General features: G+C 38.6%; 1 protein-coding gene and 1 long non-coding RNA gene across 2 annotated transcripts in view; both read right to left on the minus strand.

Moving 5' to 3' along the window:
* Positions 1 to 1,564: 1,564 nt before the first annotated feature.
* On the minus strand, positions 1,565 to 5,825 carry LOC110051772 (uncharacterized). The gene is made up of 3 exons (XR_002296974.2): positions 5,711 to 5,825; positions 4,884 to 5,092; positions 1,565 to 2,602 (listed from the first exon to the last, which is right to left on the minus strand). It is a non-coding gene; the product is annotated as an uncharacterized LOC110051772 (long non-coding RNA).
* A 5,845-nt stretch (positions 5,826 to 11,670) lies between these two features.
* The window catches only part of LOC110051767 (uncharacterized), a 5,419-nt gene continuing 1,343 nt past the window's right edge, over positions 11,671 to 15,746 (minus strand). The window contains exons 2-5 of the mRNA XM_020757841.2: positions 14,144 to 14,217; positions 13,630 to 13,998; positions 13,141 to 13,387; positions 11,671 to 12,577 (exon numbers count right to left, since the gene is read on the minus strand). Coding sequence (XP_020613500.1) covers positions 11,938 to 12,577; positions 13,141 to 13,387; positions 13,630 to 13,998; positions 14,144 to 14,216 — 1,329 coding nt within the window. The 5' untranslated portion in view covers position 14,217 and the 3' untranslated portion in view covers positions 11,671 to 11,937. The remainder of the gene's footprint in view (positions 12,578 to 13,140; positions 13,388 to 13,629; positions 13,999 to 14,143; positions 14,218 to 15,746) is intronic.

Here is a 15,746-nt window from a genome sequence, read left to right on the forward strand (position 1 = left end):
CTTAAAGGAACAAAACGCTTCGACCTCAGACATGCACCTGATAGGAACGTACCTCTCAAGACTGCAGTAAATCAACAAATGAATGAATTTTGTACACATTTGGTAGTTGATACACACAAATACTGATTTGACTGAGATAATGAAATCTCAAGACAAAAAAGAAAAGAAGGCTTAAAGCATCGCATCGCGTTAAAAAAAAATGTCGATAAATATATTCATGCCGGTCTTGTAGTGAGCAATAAAATATTCAAGACAATAGAGTGTTTGTGTTTAGTAGGCGGGTACGTACAACACAAAGCCACTGGAAACTTTGCCTGGGGAAACATTATGGCTTTTGGGGTAACAAAAGTTACTGTTTCTCTTGACGCCAGTTTCCTGGTTATTGGTAATAAGTGGCGCCCCATACCCATAAAAACCCATGAATTGCTATTCTTGTGGTCATCATGGCTAGCGCTATTGCTCGTGTGCGCGTAAGCACGTCGTCGACGAAAACGACGTTCCTCAACATGGCAGCCATACTCCAGCTAATAGGTCGACCGAGGCAAGCAGCCTTTGTTTACGGTGTACATCTTTGATATTGGACATCCATGTTATGATCAACTGACAGCTGTCAAAACAAGGTATCCGCTGACTAGAATCACGTGGCCATCTCGTGGGTTCGCGTGCTTTTTTGAAATTGACCGTTTGAGTGGATCGCATGCTCAGGCCAGGTTATTACTCTGAGGGAGAAGGAGGAGGTACGTAAAAAAGGCAAAATTTTGGCGCAAATTAACCTTGGCACGTTTTCTTCAGAATTTCCTAGCACAATATTCTCTTGAAAAGTCCCTAATAAATTGCGTACGTAATGTTTAAAATCTTGTAAGCTTTATTTTTTTCCTTTTTGTGGAGTTTTTAACTGAAAAAAAGTGAAACCACAAGCCGAACAATTGCATGCCCACAATCGATCAGGTTTTTATTTATGGTTAACTCATTGAAATCAGTAGGTTTGCTTTTAGGCTGGGCAAATCTACATATTTATCAGTTCCTTGGTGATGTCAGAGATATGCAACTGGTCGTTTCCAAATGACTTAAGCACCCTTACCAAACGCGCGCGAATTCCGGTTTGAATATCTGTACATTGAACAGGAACAGAAGACAGCCTCGCGATCTATATTCAAATTTTTGAAACGTTTTCGGTGATGTGGGTGGAGTTTAACTGAGAATTGTTGAGACTTCTTACGTGTCAGCTGAGTAATTTTGCGTTTCTAATTGATAATTAACTGAGTTCAGAGACCTATGAAATTTACTGATGGTTTAGAAATGGGGTGAATTAAATTTGAACCGATCATGATTGCTGAGAAATAGTGGAATAACAACAGAGATCACAGCACCACTGCTTCAGAGCCTATCACGGTTCTCATTCAACCAGTTTCAGTTTATAATTATTTTGCACACAATAAATTAAAATGATTTTACAAAATTCATGCCTGTCAGGCAAGGAAGCCGAGAGGGAAAAAAAGCTTAAGTAAAGGATTACCTCTAGAGATATCCAAGAAAAACTCAATTAAATTAAAATACTGTTACCTAAATAGATAGATCCATTTTTATTTTCTTGCACACAAAAATGATCATTATTTACTAACACAATAGATCATCAAAGCTTCACGTGCAAATGCGCAGAAGCGAAGGTGTTCTAAAAACAAACTGAAGAGAAAAAAGCACACACGAGCACACTAACAGGAAGTAAAATATACTCATAGATGTGAACACAGCAACATTGGATTCATTTCGAACTTCAGGGCGAAGACAATGAAAATCTAGAAAATGGAGAGAAAATTTCCTCACATTATTTGTCCCACAGTAGGCAAACCACAGGAATTCCACGCCATTGCACCTTTTGAATTTTTTTGTGACTTAACTAACCTCAAACTATCAAATTCGATTTTACAATTTGCTTTCTTACCATGATCTGCACTACCAGCTGCTTATGCTGTATTTTTGATAACTTTTAACAGATTATACTGATAAGACTTATTTCCCGTCCCCTACTTGCACTAGATGAATAGAACCTTACGAAAGGCTTTTGTTCAAAACATTGATAAGATATGAAAACGGTAAGTTGATTACTACACCATAAAGGCCTTATTCCCACGATAATCCCTCTTTAATTTTTTTTCTTTTAGACGTGGTACCCAGTTTTCCCACCGACAATGTCATCATGCGCTTTGCCTAGATATTTTAAGCAGGATGAAAATGCGTGTAAAGTCGCTTGGGCGATCCATATAAATGAAAAAAAAAAAAATGATATGCTCCACCAGATAAGCTATGTCTAGACCTTCCTGGGAATTCTGAAACCCACAGAGATCTAGAAATAACTTTAGAGAGGTTACCCTAGGATGAAGGCCTCTATCGGATATTATCCTTCATCCTTTTCTGGTAGTAACTTCTAATATTAACACAGTTATTATTAATAAATTAATTAATATTATTATTATCATTGTTATATGTCATTGTCATTACACAATTAGAGTAAGACGCAACTTGATCTTTCCATTGTTCTTGATTTTTGCAGTACCCTCAACTCTGAATGTGCCTGTTAAGGACGCCAGTGCTCCAGCTTCCTCTGTACAAAGACACCAAAGAGAACGGATAAACATTATATTCCACGAGTGCGCGTTCGATATAGGACGATAAAGACCCGAGAGGAGCAAAGCGCCGAGTTGGCTATAATTGCCTCATAAAACTGAATGGACGCAACGGTGACGTAGATGCTGGGAAAGGCTTATTCAAGTCACAAAAGATTGTCTTATATATGTCAACATTGTGTAACTGCGTTGGTAAACAGACTTTGAATAACCACTCTGTTGGGGGTATGAGGTCCAGAGAAAAGATTCTGTCACAGTTGACTTTTAGAGTCATTATTTTCATTTCTCAATTGTGATTTTTCCTCCGAAAATATTACAGTTTAATTTCATAGGAGTAATTCAATATTACGCAAAGTTAGCTCGTGTGAATCATTATTCAGTGGAAAACTCAAGGGTTTAGTCATAGAGCACTTTGTTCTATTCCCATTTGTGAGCCTGGGGAGCCGTGAGGAGAGTGCTCTATTTGCCCCTCCCCCCTGTATCTCCAAAAATATTCCGTCTGAAGCCATTAGAACCTAGGGTGTGTAAGGCTTCCCTGTTTGATTACATTAGGGATAGTCGCCTGTCAGACATGACGTCAAAGTAAGTCAAAGTGTCAATGTCTGCCAATTTGGATCCGCCTTCTTAAAATTTTAGGATAACTCAGGACAGCTCAGAAATTATTTTAAAAAAAAGGAAATCAAGAAAAAAAAATACGAACACAAGAAATGTATAGAATTTGAAATATAATCGTCGTAACCCCTAAATTCGCCCGAAAACCAAAAACGTTAGGCTTGAAACTAAGCAATTGACATACGTGCACCCAATTTTTCTCGATGTTTAGGAAACGACACGAAAAAATGATCATAAGTATAGTTTGAACGCTGTTTAAGCAAGACAAGATGGACTGAAATCACCGCTGCCCCGTTCCCTCTGTCCAAAAAGGGTTAAAATACCAAATATAGAAAGAAATAAAAAAACTTAAATATTCATATTTCTTGAAAACTCGTTCCTTGAATATCCTATATTTCAACCATAAGGTTTTGGCATAAAGTGTAGCAAATTCTCTTGTGTACAAGGGAGATATTTTGCCCTGGCAGTTTTTAAACGTTATAACGGACGACTGTTTGATATATATAAATGCTTGAAAAGAGTTTTGAATCAAACATGGGCGAGTATGTTCACTTCGAACACTGTGATACACTTTTTTGTCCATGCTTTAGACGCGCGATTACATAAACGTCATTTTTCTATTTTCCGACAATTTCACATAATTCACTCTGTTTGCCGCCAAATTTTGCAATAGCTATTGTTATGAAATGCCCTTTGGAATAGCAAAATTTGGGGCAAACAGCGTGAATTATGGGGAATTAGAAATAGAGAATAGTGTTCAAGCAACGCCAAGTGCCATTAACGCAAAAGTCTTTAAATCTATCCTGCGCGAGTCAATGGTTTGGAAGACCAAGATCAAGTGGAACATTTGACCTTTATCGCTGATATGACTTCTGATTCAATCAAGCAGATTGACTGGAGGGACGTCGAATTTGCTCTGATGAAGTCAACGAATTTACACTGAAAACGACAGATTTGACATCCAATGAATAACTTAGGCCGATGGTTTTATTCTCCAAGAGCATATTCCCAAGAGGGGGCAAACACAGTGAATTATATGGGGAATTGAGTTCTGGATAAGAATTGGAACGCACAAACAGAATTCTATTGAAAAATAGCATTTCTATCGCCATATTTTTGTGGCTAAATATTCAAAAACAGATTTTCTGCGGGAAACGTGGACTGTTGCATAGGCAATGGATTCGAATAGATTAATGTTATAACTTTCACTTGTGCTAAGTTAAGTCAGACGCGTGCTTACTAGGAAAGCCTTATGAAGAGAGTCTCAAAGAGAGTCCTCCATTGGGTTAACCGTCGAATGGCCAAAAAATTAACCGTCAACCGTAAAAACACAATATCTTTCAACGTCAACCGTTAAATGAGCAAGATAATACTAGCCACCAAATGTCTCAGATATCCTTAAATAAGTGCTAAACGATTGTCAAGTTATGCCGTTTATAAAAGATAGTTTTCAGTCCTTTATTTTCTAGTTTCAGGAGCAGGTGATTAATACGTCCTGTGGTAACAAAGGGGAAGTAATTACGCTTATGATACACATATTTGAAGACCATTTAACCGCCAACCTTCAAAACGGCTTATTTTTATCCCGATCAACCGTCAAAGGGACGACCCCCCCCCCCCCCCCCTTGACACGAAAAGCGGTCATACCTTTCTCTTTGGAGAATGGGTTTTTCCAAAACTTTATCTGAGGTTTATCTACGCCAGTGATGTCCAAAGCGTTTTTTTTCCAGTGCAAATGCGCTTTTAAATCAATAATTTGTGTTGCAAACAACACAAAGAACGCGAACAGAATCTTCATTGCCAAGCGTCAGTGTCTTTTCTTCACAAAAAATTTGTCAAAGGTGGGAGATCTGCAACTAAATAAAGCGCAACATGATCAGCATACTTTGGTTGAAAAAATAAATTCCACCAATCACCATTAGAAAGAAATTCGTATATTGATGAATATAACAAAAGATCACGACGTTATTAACAAAACATATTCCCGGAGAAGTCGTTTTTCAGTGTTAAATCATCTTGAGTCAATCAGTCTATGCTACTTGTACTTTTTGCAGAAATGAAGTAGTTCCTGGTATTCTTTGCGATTTCAAATGAAAGTAGACGATTTTGTGCAAAGCAACGGAAAAAGCTAGCATACTCTTCTCTACTCAAAAAGTACAGCAACTCTTTAAAACGTTTGTCAAAGCAAGAATTTGTCTCTTGCTACAAATTTGACTACTATAGTGGAAAAGTAATTAAATACTGTCATTGGAATCAAGTTCAGGAGCTACTCCATACCAAAATATTACGATTTTTGAGTGTGAAAAGTTAAACTTAATCGCCGACGGCCCCAACTGACTCATTAAATTTTTTCTTCGACAGAAATTGAGCCTTCTAGCACTGCACTCCTAAATATCCCTGCTTTATAATCGTGGTTTTATTCCCAAGAATAAGTCAATATGATCTTCGATGACAAAAGATTTTTGGTAACCTACCTATTTACAGCTAGATGCGAGAAGAGTATCCTTATTAGTGGCTTTGACTAAATGGACTGTCTTTGTTGAAAAACATCGCACAACTTTTGCCGATTACTTGTCATGCGGGAAGTCTCTGGACTGCTCTTATTGGACCAAACTCGAGCAATTTAAATTCCCTTTCTGTTTACTCGTCAAATGGACACACCTCTTGTCGTGGTGGCCTGTAAGTTTAGTAGGAAGGAGGCGTGGCTAGGAAAGGTCGCGCTAATGGATATTGGGATCCAATTACCAAACAATCATTTAATATTTAGGCTGTATATGCGAGAAAATCCAATGCAAAGCTTTGCCTGTTCCGTATACATGTAAAAGCCATACTATTTTGACAAATAATGTTTTTGACTTGTTTTATTCTATTCTAAGGTTATTTACCTGATATTCACGAATGCTGAGTGCATATTGGTAAGTATTAAATACGGCACTTGACAGGTAACACCGAAGAAGGTGAAACTTAATTAGGCGTTGATGGGCAACTGGTAACTCTCCAAAACCACTTTGGTTATTTGATAGCAATTAGAACTGCACCGTACCTTTCGTCATTTAATGACATTTTGAAAATATAGCTTAAAAATCAGTCAAAAAATCAGTCTTAACTAATTATAAGAAAAAAAGGAACGTGTGTATAGTTCATGAATTATGTCATATTCACTGGGCGATCACGCCCATTTACTAATATCTGTGGATTTTACGTTTACTTTTGAAGTCTTTGAGAAATTGCTACATTTAATTCTTCGCTGTAACACCGACCGATAAAGTTTTCTATTGGAGGAGAACGAGAACGCATAACGTGACGTGCCTCAACACTGCACAACTCGCCACGGAACAAAACGCTTCAACCTTAGACGGGCACCTGATGGGGACGTGCCTCTCAAGATTGCAACAAATCAACAAATGAGCGCGTTTTGTACATATTTGGTAATTGATACACGCAAATACTAAATTTGACCGAGAGAAATATATAAGGAAGGTCAAGAAAAGAAAAAAAAAAACAGAAAGGAAAGCTTAAAGCAACGCAATGCATTACAACAAATGTCGATAACTATATTCATGACGTTCTTGTGGTGAACAACTAATATTTAAGTTTGTGTTTAGTGGGCGGGTATAAAAAAAAGTTGGCCACTACCTTTATTGGAAACCGTGGATTATTAGGCTTCGTCTTGGAAAACATCGAGGGTATCGGGGTAACAAAAGTTAATGTTTCTCTAGACATGCACCTGTTACATGTTTATATCTACTTGCGATGATATTGTTGATATGCAATTGGTCATTTCCGAATGACTTCTACCACCTTGTCAGAACGCGCGAATTTGTTCATGTGACAATGTGGGAGCAAATCTGGTTCGAATATCTGTATATATCCGGTGGCGATCGAATTGAACATAATTTTCCAAAATGCTTGGAAAAGAGGACTCTCTCGGGCTATATCCAAATTGTCGAAAATTTCTCGAAGGTGTGGGTGGAGTTTAAATGACAATTGGTCATATTTGATAAGTGTCAGCTCAGTAATGTTACGTTTTTAACTGAAAGCTCTATTCAGCCAGGTGATCTGACCGTGACTAATTAACCAATCATCTTCAAGGAGAAATTATTTTTAAAACCGCACAGAATTCTTTGCGCGCCTAGTAGAGCTTGTTCTGACCTTCGGCATGTAGTCCATCGACATATCGATAGCGCAGTGAGGATAAACATGGCAGTTTTCAGTCGAGAGGCTTTTTTTCTCATCATGCTTTGGTTGTGAGTGAAGTTATAACTTTACTACCTAGTATTCTTAAAGATTTTTATACTAAGAAAAGTTCAGTACACGATTATCTAGACCAACAAAGTCAGTGAGTTGGCTTGTGGGCCTGCTGCATGGGCACATGACATGTTCTCTCCCGCAAGATGTGGTTGAAACTTCTTTCCATTGATCCATACATTTTGATGGCGTATTCAGCTTTGTCGGTTGAAGGAAGTGTGTGCAGAAGACGCAAGGAAGCCATCTATGCTGCTCGAACTAAAGATGGATCTTGTACAATCGGATATCTTTCCTCCGGATTCTCATTGGTGTCGTCGCAGAGATCGTAAACAATGGCAAGTCCTCCATCAGTTGCGGGACTTTGTTCAACATTTCTCGCAGCTTCGTTGTTCCAGGCTCTCTTCCACAGGCCAACAATAGTTTTATTCTATGAGGTTTTTTGTGTCCTACTACTTGTAAAGTTTGCTCCACCCATTTTCCGCCGCTTGCTGAGAAAGACAGTTTTCAGTTCTTCTTAAAATCGTGCGCTCGAAAAGTGCAGGTAATCATAGCGCGTTTGCGGGACAAATCTAAAAACTTCCAAGGTCTTGTTTTCACTCCTAACAGGGATAAATTACTGCTTTGAGCTTTAAAATAGAAAGGAAAAATACAAATCAATGTTTAGGTGGCCTCAGTATGGAGGATCAAGTAGTACCGAGTCCGTAGAACTTTCTGGTGAAGAAGGTTTTCTTCATACAACCGCCGCGAAAACATCATGAAGATCAGAGCGCTTTCAGATCACAGATTTAAAACAGCTTTTCGGACTTAAGAAACAAAAATGGTAATGTACATTATTGCTTCGAAGTTGAATTCAACTTTTGGAACGATTGGTAAAGCCACAGGCGTTAAAATGTCTGGAAAGGCGGTCGGCAAAAACTCAAGCTTTTGCGTTACCGTAAAGAATAATTTGAACATGTGGTCATGCAGTGAAGCACGTGTGCAAAATTTTGAACAATTTTTTGCTTTTAAATAGGTTTCTTCGCCTCAACTTGAATGAAAATCTATTGTTATTGACCTTCCTTTCGCATTTCTTTCATTTGATTCCCTGTATTTGGGAATTTTAGGTTTTAACGTGAACAGTAACTTGCACGCTGAATTTCTGCATATTTAATTTACGGCGACCTCCGGGCGCTTTGTTTATTTTGCTTATTCGTTTCGTTCAAATATTTCCGCGTCTTATTAAGCTACTACAGAACCGCTGGGAAAAGAACCAAAATGGCCACCAATTTAACACAGTTGAAATACGACCGATCTCAAAATAAATTGGCTTGTTTTTGTCGTCTTTTTGATTTACGACTTTTCATCTTTCTTTCGCAGCGCCGTCGTAGTTCGTCGCGCAGCGAAGAAATCACTCGATTTCTTGTTTTCAGATTGATTTTATTAGAGTTCTTCGCTTTTATTTTTCGTTGTTTTCTCAAATGTTAGCCGTTACAAGAATGAAATTCGGTTGTATTTGGTTTCGTTTTGTCCTAATAAAGTCAGTAATTAACTCACTTTCGCAAAGTCAATTTTCTCTGCTTCTGTGGGACATTTTGTCGTGCGGTAAAGAAATAATATAATTTCTTGTTTTCTCATCAGTTTCGTACATCAGGTTGAGTTCTTTTTGTTAATATTTTTTAATATTTCGACCCTTCATTTGTTGAACTTTAAATAAACGATGTCTTGAAACCTGATCTTGTGTCTGTGGTTACTGGGCATATGGTTTATTTTTGTGCTTTCGCTCGCGAAATACTTCCAAAAAACGTCAGGGAATCAGGGGCGGGTCGCGGGCAATTTCATTCAGGCGTCAATGGGTTAGTGCATGTTTGATTGTTTGAAGTTGTGTAAGCTGTTTATAAACTGCCCCTGCAAATTTTTGGACAGTGTCATAGTCATCATTTCCCAACCAAAGAGCAACTGTTACACTGTGCTCAGTAAATTATAAGGCTCAATGATTTTCACTCTGACACTTTTCTCCCCTGTGAAATGGCGTGACCATTTCAGCCATGGGAACCCATCATGATGCTGTTGGTTGGTGTTGTAACTGCACTCTGTACACCTGACAGACTTAGAAATAGTGTAACGTAATTCTCAATGTCAACATAGCCCACAACTACCTCTCCAAATTCATTAAAGGTCAGGCCAATCTTTTGTAGCAATTCTTGGCGTGTGCCATTCAGATTATTAATTTTTTTTCTTTACTGAGTTTGAGAGCGTTTGATCGAGTGGTCGACCGAAGTAGTGCTGTGGCCGACATACGATAATAATAAAATGAATGACTAAACAAAAGCAAACTAGAGATCGATGGAATACAGTACCTTTAATACTGTATAGAAAGTACACTATTAAAAGCAAATTGAAGTAAAACACCAAGTGATTTTCAAGCTCACAATGCGATGCCGCCAGCGCTGCATGTTGTGCGATTCAAGTACTCAATAGCTTCCATCCAAGTGTAGAATCGAAAAGATTCACCGTCGAAAGAGACTTCCCAACTGTCCAAATCAACACTTCTCATATTTACAGCACAATTCCGAGTTCCAAGCGCGGTATAAGACAAGACAAATTAATTCTGAAAAGCAACACTCGCTCTGGCAGTGACCGCCATCGTTCAAATGCAAACTCACGACTACGCGCGGGCTGCCTTATGGGATACGGCAATAAAATTTTCTCTCCAGTCTCGCGCAATGACGTCACCAGATCACCTGGAGAGACCTTTGAAATTTTCTGATGGCTCAGAAATGGGAAAAAAATTTGAACTGATCATGAATGCTGAGAAATCGTGGAATACTGAACAGAGGTTACAGCACCACTAAGTCAGAATCTGTCACAGCTGTCATTCAACCAGCTTCAGCTAGTTTATTCATTATTTTGATACAAAATAAACTAAAATAAATTTACAACTGATGAAGTCTATGAGGCAAAGAAGCCCAAGGGATAATGACTTAAGTTTAGAGGTGAACACAGCAATAATAGAAGCAGTTTTGAATTTCAGGGCTGAGACAAATACTTTAAAAAGTAGAGAATTATGTCAAACAAGTATGTTTTCTTGGCCGAACCTGCATACAATTTGCAGTCGCCATGGCAACGTCAAAACTCATGGACAATCCTCGACAATCATGGACACACAATCATGTCAAAATTTCCGTGAAGGTTGAATGAACAGGCAATGAAAGTTTCAGCTTTCAGTAAATCGCCTTTTCTAAACTTTGAAAAAATCTTAATTAACCTTCCCTCGCCTTGTACATTTGAGGATTAAACAGCAGAACAAAGGATCTTCGTGTTCTTTTGCAGGTCAACAACGTGAAATGACCAATTTTTAAGCTTTTGGAGAAAGTGAACCGCTACTACTAATTTTTCAAATTTCTTTTTGCAACTGAACGCTTTCATAGAATATTTAGCAGGGACAAGTTTTTCTGCCGAAAGAACACCGAATATGTGTAAATAACTGCAAAGCTCTCAAGCAAGACATGTGTATATAAATACATACAGGTGTCATCCTCGCCGTCGCCGTCGTAAAATACAAGTAAGGGCCTTAATAATTAATTTCTAAAGGTGCGGCGAGGTTTAAACGAAACATTCCCAAATAAACATGGGAAAAAGAAGAAGTGAAGGATTCCGTAACTTGTAGTCGAATGCCGCCATTTAGAAAATCGCCTATTGACAAACTTTTGTTGCTAGAGAAAATTAATTCAAAACGATTTGAAACAAGGCACAGAACACTGTTGAGAGCTAATTTTCTTTTAATTATCAGCTACGGCAGCAGTTCTTAGCAGTTACACTAGCATTACCAACATTTGAAAAAGTTCCTATAGACGTTTGATTATGGTCATTAATTCGTAATTTTGCGTATATTTTGCTTGTCGTTCGTTTACCCCTTAAGCTATTGTATCTGTTTTTGTTAACTTTTCGGCCATCTTAAGAAACGAGACACGTGGGGTAGAGGTCCCCAAACTGGCAAACTGTTTCATGTTCATAAGGGTGATGGCCTGTTTAATTTGTTAGTCTTCGCAAAGAAATGCCATTAAGAATAACTATAACCTCACTTTGAGCGTTTTGTGAAGTGATATATCAAGCCTGGTTTTAACAACAACATATAAGCACAAGCACTAGGATAAGCATAACGTCCATAACCGTAGTGAAGACGCCGACAATACAAGCATACGCACAATCACAAGCAAAACGATAGGATTTTATTCTTCTTGTGTTATGTGCTTATGCTAAGTCAAATGAGAACGCGCTCAGTATAAGTATATCCATAAGCTAAAGTCCGCCATCTTGTTTTACTGTTGTGCTTGTGTTTATAACGTACTGAAAACAGGACTTATTAGGGGCCGGTTTTCCATTACATGAAAAACCACGATAGAATTATATTTTATGCTTATGCTTCAGTAATTTGACATGTAGATCCCCTCCACTGAGGAATAAATTAAGTGATTTACAGCACTTTTATGGGCGAGACCCGAGGTATCTTAGCTCTGTACACTAAGGACCGAGGTCTTCCTTCGTCCTGGTTGACACCGTTTGATGCGTATTGCTTCTGACTTTTCTCTGTGTATTGCTTAATGTTGTATTCAACATTACTTGGTGACAGCTGTTTTGAATAACTTTCTGGGGTTTTCATGTAACTATGGGAATCTCGAGAACCTAGGACATTGCCAAGCCTCTGGGGTTCATTGTTGCTTAGAATTTCATTTTTGTCAGCATTCCTAGATTTAACCGGTATCAGGTTATTGTGCAGTTTGTTTTTTGAACTGTCTCGACCTTGGCTCCCCGCTTCTTCTTCTTCTTCTTCTTCTATTTCTTCTCCTTCAGATTGGCATATCACAGCAGAGCAGTTGTACGCCACTGGATCAAAGGTGCCCCTCTCAACGTTTTCCCTGAAATTTGCTTCACTATCAATGTTCCCTTTCGGTTTGTAACGCGCAACAATGAAAGAACAGTTCATTCCCCACTTGGTGCCAAATGCTCGGCCAACGCCGATTTCCTCTGTAGCTTTCCAGACTAGCTGAGAAAAATGTCCGGAGACATTTCGAAAGCCATGAATAGAGAAATCATGGCAACAGGCTTCGTCGTACCTGGAAGAATCATTTAATCAATAATTAATCGTTGGTCAATTAGAGCGGTTTTCGACTGAGTATCGTAAAGCCAAAACCAAACCAATTACTTACCAATTTGATTACTCAGCCATTCTCAAGCCGCAATAAAACAAAACCAAAACCAAAATAATTCCCTGATTACTTCGACACTCACTCGCAAATCGCCCTAATCAGTCTATTTTATTTCATCCAGGAGTGAAAAGTAACTCAACCAGCCCTCCTTCCAGCCTGTCAGTCATTTAATCAGTCAGCCAGTCAGTCAGACAATCAGTCACTATGTCATTCAGTATGTCGCACTAAGTCAAATAAACGTACGAATGACCGAAGAAATAAATGGAGGATAGTTAAATTAATCATTCCATTGATCAATCGATCAAGTAATCAGTTAATAAGCCATCATTAGAGTTAATGGGCATCGATAAACGAGAAACATTAAAAGAAGTTAACCGACCTTTTAATACTCAGTCAATTAATAAAACACTCAGTCTGTCATTTAATCCACTGCACGAGACAAGGTTGACCTTAGTTTTTATGAGATTTACCATTTCGCGATAGCTTCCTTAGCGGTGATTCCTTCCTCAGCAGCTGTTGTGCATCCCATTGCAAGGCTTTCACCTTGGTTTTCTCTTGAATCAGGCGGGGAATGTCTCAGATCTTTTTCTTCGGAAAGTATCTGTGCCCACTCTTTGGCTTCGATGGACATCTGTGTGTTATTCTGAATTGGAGGAGAAAAGTGCACCGACCGAAGTTCGTTGTGAATTGCAACCATGTCATCAATGAACTGATTATCTGAAACGATTTTAAAATGCGTCACTCAGTTTCCAGATTGAGATGAGTTGTCTTAGGCAAGAAATTACATTAAACCTACAATATGCTTGTAAAAAATAACTGTTATCTTCCCAGTTTTCCCATAAGTTTCAGCTTAAAGGATCTTTTGACCTTAGATTTTCTTACACGGCCTTGATAAATTCAAATCTATCATCTAATCAGAGTTAAAGGATTTCTTAGTATATAATTTCCATTTTGCCAACCTGCTGGAGTTAGAATGCCTCCGGAAATTCCTGCTCCATTTGTTCCCACGGGGCTAGACGGAGAGGACGGAGAGAGTGCGCCGGCTGCAGCGACCGGGCCAGTAGCACCAGGCAGACCGGAAGCACTGGGCACACTAGAGGGACTGGTAGCTCCTGACGAGCTGGACGCACCGGATACACTGGACGGATTGGAAACAGGAGGGAGTGAAGTAATAGTCGCGGTAGCCTTGTCTTTTGATATGCTTGATGCTATTGGTATTACCAGTTTAAGTCCTATTTCCGCAAGGTCGTTTGAGATGGAGTAGGCACCTTGGCCCAGTACGCCTTGGTCAGAAATCTTGAATGTTCCCGATGGGGCGTTTAAGGAAGCTACAATAAAATGTCCAAATTTTTAGATTACATCGCGGTGAAATGTTACTGCATCAATAATATAAATGTTGCTGCTTTGTTCAAAAAACATAGTTTATCATCTTGTACAGGTAAGGGATTTAAACGTTCATTTCACTTAGCTTACCTGCAAGTGCTTTGTACGCAGCCAAAAGGATAACTATAGAAACATACAACAGAGCATGCTTTGTACTACTCATCCTGAAAGAAAAGATAGTGGGAAATATACGTGTGCCTCGTTGATCGTAGACCTAGAAAATTTCAAAACCGATAATAACAATAATCATAATATATACTTAAGTTATACTGGAGAAAAGGAAAACCGGTCAGTCAATTGACTGGTTTTAATCGGTGGCCAATACACAAAAATTAAAATCTCAACAGCTAATTTACAGCTAATTTACAAAATCAACAGCTAATCTACAGCTAATTAACAAAGGTATTTTACAGCTAATTTACAAAATGCATTGAAGTTACTCTAGACCTTCAAGGGCCTATTTTGTTCAAAAATTTTTCACACCAGATTCAAAACTTCTACTTTATCTGAATTTTCCAAAAACCAAATTATTTTAAAAACTTAAAACGCGAACGAGTTATCCGCGAAAACGTAAATTTTTAAAACGAGTCCGGCAATGAGCTGCAAACTGTGATAAGCGATTAAAACGTGTCAACCCATGAGTTGAGCAGTAACAATTTTCACGACAACTGATTTCATCCGCGGAGTCGTATTTCGCTTCTTTTGTTTATCCCTTACGTCTTGCAATTTCTCGCTCAGAAATCTTCGCTTTTGTTGATTGTTTTTGTCTCTTAAGTGATAGACTAGGCGATTTTGTTCGGTCTCCGTGCTTCCACAATTGAACGCAAGCGCAAATCGCAAGAGAATGTTTCGCCAATGCACTGCTCTAGCTTCTTCTGGCACAGAAGTTGATTGCCGCGGCATATTACGGGCGAATTTAATTGCTGATATCTGACAAGGCAGCTTCTCCAAACGCTCATTTTCTCTGCTTCGTAGAGTGTTTTTTTTTTTTTTTTTTTTTTTTCATATTCTAGTAAAACAAACAGGCTGATGAATTACGCGTTGAGTGTTGTTTTTTTTTTTTTTTTTGTTAATGTGTAAGCATGCGCACTCGACTCGGCTCACCGAGTAGACCTCTTCAAGGCTATTCCGATTTCCGATATCATTTCCCTTTTTTCACTTTACCTTCTTAACCATTTATCTGCTGATTCGGTTTATAAGCTGCTGAGTGTTTCACGGCAGACTTCGCTACTTCCGATGTAAGATATCAAAATATACTGTAAATATAAACATTGCTCATTCATTCCCGGAAAGCGTTATGTAGCCCGCGGGGTAGTTCAAAGCTGTGTTTCATTGGTTGGCGGCCTGGCCACGTTGACAACCGCTTCAACGAGGTGCGAAAACTGTGAATTTCTTTCGAGGCTGAAAACTCAAGGTTTCTGATTTCTGTCTGAACTACCTCTATTCAAATGAATTAATAGGGTATGTAGATTTATCGGATTTCAACGAAACTTGGTCAAAATCTTCGTCAGATATTAGCGCACCAAAGTGTTTGAGGCTTCTGCGAAAATCGAAATACTTTTTTCCTGTGACGTCCCATTGAGTAAAAGCAGTCACAAATTTTCCATTGTCCAACTTTAAAAGGGATTTCCTAAGCAACTTATAGAAATATCGAAAAAGCCTCACACACTTTGTTAGCCCATCATCTCCTGAT

This window comes from Orbicella faveolata, unplaced genomic scaffold, assembly GCF_042242905.1.
Source record: "Orbicella faveolata isolate gen_17 unplaced genomic scaffold, um_ofav_v1 contig_3, whole genome shotgun sequence".
NCBI classification, from domain to species: Eukaryota; Metazoa; Cnidaria; class Anthozoa; order Scleractinia; family Merulinidae; genus Orbicella; species Orbicella faveolata.